General features: G+C 43.4%; 1 protein-coding gene across 1 annotated transcript in view; it reads right to left on the bottom strand.

Annotated features, from left to right (window-relative positions):
• SYBU (syntabulin (syntaxin-interacting)) overlaps window positions 1–666 on the bottom strand; it is a 44,131-nt gene extending 43,465 nt beyond the window's left edge. Inside the window, exons 1-2 of the mRNA XM_010577128.1 lie at window positions 530–666; window positions 101–275 (exon numbers count right to left, since the gene is read on the bottom strand). Of these exons, the coding sequence (XP_010575430.1) occupies window positions 101–275; window positions 530–666 (312 nt within the window). The remainder of the gene's footprint in view (window positions 1–100; window positions 276–529) is intronic.
• Window positions 667–6,401: the final 5,735 nt, after the last annotated feature.

Here is a 6,401-nt window from a genome sequence, read left to right as displayed (position 1 = left end):
CGGGTTTTCGCTGCGGCGCTGGGGGGTGGCGGAGCCCGGGCCCGGCCCCGCCGTTCCCCGCCCCGACACGTGGTGCCGCCGCCGGCCGCGCCGCCCCTACGGGCGCCGAGCAGGTGCGGGGCCGGGAGGGCATCTTCTTCCTCCCCTCCTCCTCCTCCTCCTCCTCCTCCGCAATGCCCGGGCACCTCTGTCGCCGGGCTGCCCCCGGGGGAGGCAGAGCCCCTGCCCGCGCTGCCTGGTCCTGGTCGCAAAAGGCTGCGAGGAGCGTGAAGGTCCTGAAAAAGACGGGCAGGCGGCGAGCGGCGCTGGACAGATTTCACGCTGGGGCACCGAAGCTAACAGAGGGCAGAGGCTGGCGGTGCAAATACGACGGGGCGAGAGCTGTAGAAATAGCAAAATGCGTCAGATGCTCTCTGCTCCTCGTTATTCACCGACGGCTTGTTGTGGAACACGTAGAGACCTGGAAACTCACTTGATTCTCAGACAGTACGTTGCACAGCATATTTAAGTACTGTGTTGTCTTTCTTACCTTTCATTGCCATAATTGTTGTTGGCCCTCCTGTTCATTAATGCACTTAGCGTTGGCCTTGTTCGTCTGCTCCCCAGAGTGGGTCTGTTTAAAAGACGTGCGCGCGTTAGCAGGACCGCGATCTGGCCTATATGCATATCCACGCAGGGGGTGAAAAGGACTTCTCTTCGACAAAAAGGATGACGAAATTCTCGATATGACGCTCATTTGAGGTTCCACGTAAATGTCTGCTTATAGGACTTAATGAGCTTGCAGAAACTGTCCTTTCAGCAACAGTATTTTTGGGCAAAGATTTCCTTCGCATGTATGCTTTCTACAAAGGGCCCCAATTCCCCTCGGGAACTTCTGTTTGCTATTAGAGCGTAAATATTAAATACTGTCTCAAAAATAATTAAGAGCAAATGTGTCTTTCATGTGCAGCGCAGAGAACATACCATCAGTAATAGGAAAGGTGATGCATTCATCTAGTCCTCGAAGAGGAAAGAGGACACTGGTGAGTACTGACACACTGATTGTTGCATATACAAAGAGGTATAATTACTAATTTATTAACCTGGCATCAGGATTAGATCCATTACTTATGTAGAGCTCCAAGCTATGCTCTGCCAAAAAGATGATACCATCGTCCCCTGGCAGTGTCAACACATCTATAATTCAGAGAAGTGAGGTAGTTACAGCTGAAAAAAATGCTTAAAATTCCTGTATTAAAAATTCTGTGTGCTTATAAGATATCCCCTAAGCACTGGAATATACGTTCCTGAGGCACAAAAGAGCAGGAAGAATTCTGGACCTTTCCCTGCTGCTCCAAGACTGTTTCCATGGAAAAGGGAAAATTGCAAATCACATATCTTAATCACACAAATTTGCTCTTCCCTTCAGTAGAGACCAAGGCACCTGAGACCACAGGCTTCTCCTGCAAGCCACATGTGGCACATGTGCGGTGGAAAATTTCCACGTACATTCACAAAGCTGGTGTATCGGGAGCAAGAGTAAGAAGAAGCTGTGCAGCAGCACTCTCATTGCCATAGTAACTCAGCTCGAGAGTTGGTGATGATGATCCAATTGTCAGGGCCTGCTTTATCTTTTTCTATTTCAAGCTCAAATTTTTGCCTTGCTAAGGAACGAGATATGAAAAGTGAAGTCTTCAGGCTGCCTCAGGATTCATAATGGGATGTGATTCTCTTTGATCTCCTCTCCTCTTTGCATAGAGATTTATAGCCTTATCATAAATCATAAAACAATCATTAACTTTCAAGCATTTTTTTTCCCTTACAGTCAATGTATATCTAATAAATATTGAGGAATAAAGTCATTTTCCAGCTTATTAAAATATTTTTACTGTGCACTAGTTAATCATCAGCACCGGGAGGAGCACATATGTGACATGATCATGTGATATCACTCTTACTCTCCTCTTGATGTCTTTTACAAACCAGCAGTATTGCGGTATTGCCTATAAAACTGGTTTTCATAACCAATATGTAACTCTGCCCAAACCTGTATTTGCTGTGGAAAGGAAAAAATGTTACACATTCATAAGGGCCTCAGAAAACCTACAGAACACAGTATCTTCTTAGGCTTTTTCTTGCTCTACTCCCTCCTGAAAAATAACAGCTCTCCAGGAAGCCGCAGAGGGCTGCAGATTCAGCAGAAGCGCTTGGACTCCAGGAGCTGCCAGGGAAAGCTGGGCGCTGAGCCAGGCCCTTGGGTTAGACCTTATGCTTTCCTGAAAGGGGAGCAAGGTACACGAAGCAGTTGTTATTCCAGGCTTTGCTACTGAGATGGAGTGCTCTTGCAGAGAAAGTTGCAAGGGAGAGAGGACGGGGTGAATTACAGCAGATCATAGAGTACGTTTTGCTGTCACCTCTGCTTCTGTTCTGCTGCTGCCTCTGAACCTTCTCTGCGGGAGGGGGAATACGGTTCTAATTCAGCAGTTTTGCTAGCCAGCAGTTAGCTGTGTCCTTTAGCACAGACACAAGGAACTCCGTGCATTGGTACTTCCACATCTGAACTGCTAAGAGAAAAGCTTCGCCTGATGTTTTTGCAAAGCTTTCTGTGAAATTTGTTTTTGTAAGTTTATTTGTTCTCTCTGATGGTACATTTTTTCTAGACATCTGCAAATGCTGTTCTCCAGTTTGCATTCTTGCAGTGTAGTATTTTTGCTCATGAGCTGTCAAAATAACAGCAGTAGAGCAGTCCAGTAAAGGTCTCAGCATCCTAATTAAGTACCCAAATACCTCAGTTCAGAATCGGGCACTTCCGAAGAACAAGCAAAAAAACATACCGTACCCAGGAGAGAATCACTTGGAGCTCAGCAGTACATCTCAGGGTGCCTTTGCACCCTTCGGCACAAGAGGTTTATTCATGCTGCCAGCAGAAACCAAGTCTCAATTGAGTCCTTCTCCGTGGTACAGCCTTGTATGCTGCCTTTCTGATCCCATGAATTTTCCTTCTTTTCTGTGCAGTAGTTCAGCTTCAGCAAGAAGACTTCCGCTTCTAACTCACTTTAGTTTTGACCAGGCCCTCAGAGGGTGGAAGAAAGCAGGACTCCTAGGAAGTCAGAGGCTGTAGTCTCCCCAGGTGGCAAAAGGAATGGAACCTGTACTTTTTATTTTCTTCTTTTTGGGTGTAATAATTAAAAGGCTGAACAATGATTCCTGCCTTACGTGAATTCTCACTAAACAGTCACCTTGTGCACCTTTGCTATTTTTGTGCTGTCATCATTTGGTAGTGTTGTGTATACTTGCAAAATTTGACTTTGTGGGGAAGTGGCACACTTCTGGACTCAGTTTATTGCCTGGAGGATGCTGGTCTAAAACCAGGCTGGCTCATTGCTCAGACCAGGACAGTTTCAAGTTTTTATAACACTGAAAGCACTTGTGGACATTTGGGATGAAAACCAAAGAGGCATTTTTTGACCTTATGTTGATTAGGGTCAGGTGGCTTTCTTGCAGTTATTCTGAACAGGAGAGTTTTGGTGCCTAAATCTGTCTCAATTCAGTCTCAGGTAGCTGCATTTTTCTTTTAGGTTTGGCACTGGGCTTTCATAGGTTGTCAACAAAATGCAGACAATACCTTATACTGCGTCAGGACCATAGATCAGGTTTTGGTTTTGAATCACATCTCCCTCTGAGGTCAAAGGAGATGCTGAATGGGGCAGAGGGCAGAGCTCGGTGCTGCAATCTCAATACTACACAATTTCCTTAACACAGGCAGACAGCTGATAATGCTTCTGTCCGTGACCTAAAGAGCATCTGTACTTTGCCAGCTGAGGCCTATGATGCTCTGACATTTTTTTCTCACCCAAAACGTGAGAATGATGTTGAAATTAGGTTTTCAGAGTTTGGAAATGGGCAAATGTTGGGAAGATTGTGAAAGAACATGAAGCTGGGGATAAGGAAGGAAACACTAGAGACTGTAAATATTAAAAATAATTGACTTGGAGATCTTTAAACATCTCCTTTCTAACCAAGTGTTTAATATGTAGGTTAGCAAGGAGAGTGAAAAGCATTGTCAAGTATACAAGGTTGTTCATTTGCAGTCATGACTATCAGTATATTAGTAGGGATAGGACAGATAGAAATGGTGGAGAAATTAGAACTCAGAGAATTAGAAGATTACAAACAAATCTACATTTAAAATGTCAGACTCAAAATGCTTTTGCATAAAGATTATAGATGAAAAATCAGTATAAAACACAATCAGATAAATGCAAAAATAAAGAGAAAAATAAATGTTCATTGAATATCATATATATGGATTTAATACTTATGAAGGCTACTTGTACGTTTCTTATTTTTGATGGGTGGTGGAAAATGGACATTTTTTTCTGCTCTAGAAACCAGATGTGCAATAGAATTAAAATCCAAGTGCAAAGTCCTGCACCTGGATCGGGACAATCCCCAGTATCAATACAGACTGGGAGATGAATGGGTTGAGAGCAGCCCTGCGGAGAAAGACTTGGGACTACTGGTGGATAAAAAAACTCTACCTGAGCCAACAACATGCATTTGCAGCCCAGAAAGCCAACTGTACTCTGGGCTGTATCAAAGAAGCGTGACCAGCAGGTCGAGGGAGGTGATTCTGCCCCTCTGCTCCGCTCTGGTGAGACCCCACCTGCAGTACTGTGTCCAGCTCTGGGGTCCTCAGCACAGGAAAGACATGGACCTGTTGGAGCAGGTCCAGAGGAGGGCCGCAAAAATGATCAGAGGGATGGAACACCTCTCCTATCAGGAAAGTTCAAATGAGTTCCAATTCCCTAAGCAGAATAACACCCTCTAGTTTGCTTTGTTGATCCTGTTTTTCTGGTCAGATGGGTTATATAACATATCAGCAGATCTCACTCAGACATTTCACAAATGCTAAAAAGAACACCAGCTACCCATTTTCATAGCAATAGTTTACATTAGAGGTCTTCAGAGAATTACCTGAAAAATCTTTAAGAAATACTGGAAAATGAGAGAAAGGTGAGAAGACTATGAATATCATTATAATATATAGAAAAGAGCAAAAGGGAAGCATTGCTTCATGTAAGTCTTGGGCAAAATAAGAGAATAATTAATTTGGGACTCTGGCAACACAAATAAGAGATTAAAAATATAAGTAATAGCTATCAGGATGTCTTTATACGAAGTATATCTTGTAAAAAAGACTCATTAGAGCGAGTAGTAACATTTAAAAAAATACAGCCAAATTCAAAGAAAAACATCTGGGACAAATAATAAAGCTCTGCCAACAGGATGGGAAACTGTTTTGGAAAGCAATGATGAGAAAAATACTTTGGACCCATAGTAGTGAATGTCTCAATGTGAATTCTTAGACCACGTCTGTGGTTAAGAGAACTAATGCCGAAGAAGTGGAATATTTAGCTGAAATAGTGGAGTGATCTTGCTTGTGTACACGGTGTAAGATGTCTGCTGGAACAGTGCGTTCAGTTCTAGTGGGGAAGAGTTCAAGGGAGATGTTATTTTCTGCAAGACTTTTATTTAATCTGATTTCTGATAAGAATTGTGTGATCTGTTTGTATTAGACAGATGTCTGTCAGTACTACTCAGTGAAATGCAAGCCAAAAAGCAACCTAAAGCACCGCAGACCCTCAGATGTTTGTGTAGCAGCCTATATATGTAGAAAGGACTTGGGTTGTCTTGTCTGACTTCGGGCATCTGAAGTTACTGTGTGGATTAGGAGATACATAGAGGCAGAGTCACGGCAAGGAGGCACATCCGTGCCTGCGCCCGCACTGGAGATGATGTGAGGAAGGACCTGTGGCCAGTGACTGACTGCCTGCAGTTAAGCTTCCCTCCCCAGGGTTCCCAGAGCTCTGCCAAAACTTGTGACTCAGCTCTGCATCCAAACAGTTTGGGAAATATGGGAAATTTGGGTTAAAGTGCAGTTTGGATCTGCTTTTAAAATGCAGTGTAAACACATTAAAAAATCTACCTAGAAACAATTACTAAACTTCCTTACCATAACAGGCACTCCCATCAAAGGCTATTGTTTTGTAATGAGCGGTCTAAGTGGCACAGAAAGATCCTGTGTGTTTTAGACTACAGCTGTGCCTGAGCTCTAGTAGAATGAAATCTGGTATTGCTATATAGGTCCAATTTATCTAATTCATAAAATAGTTGTATATAGCAGGACACATATTTTGATAACCTCTGAGAAGATTATCGCTTGACCCAGTGTCAAAGCTTAGGAGCAGCCTTGTTATGACTCCTGAAATTTAACCACCTGAGCTGAATAACTGTAGCTTACTGTACCATATGGCTTTTTTTAATATAATGTAAACTCTATGCAGATTTCCAGTAGAGCTTGGGATGCAGCTGTGGTGAGGTCCTGAAAAACATGATGGCGTGCAGCTATTTCTGCTAGA

Source organism: Haliaeetus leucocephalus, unplaced genomic scaffold (assembly GCF_000737465.1).
Source record: "Haliaeetus leucocephalus isolate CR32 unplaced genomic scaffold, Haliaeetus_leucocephalus-4.0 Scaffold555, whole genome shotgun sequence".
Lineage (NCBI taxonomy): Eukaryota > Metazoa > Chordata > Aves > Accipitriformes > Accipitridae > Haliaeetus > Haliaeetus leucocephalus.
The sequence above is the reverse complement of the archived record's forward strand: the minus strand, read 5'-3'. Positions and strand labels throughout refer to the sequence as shown.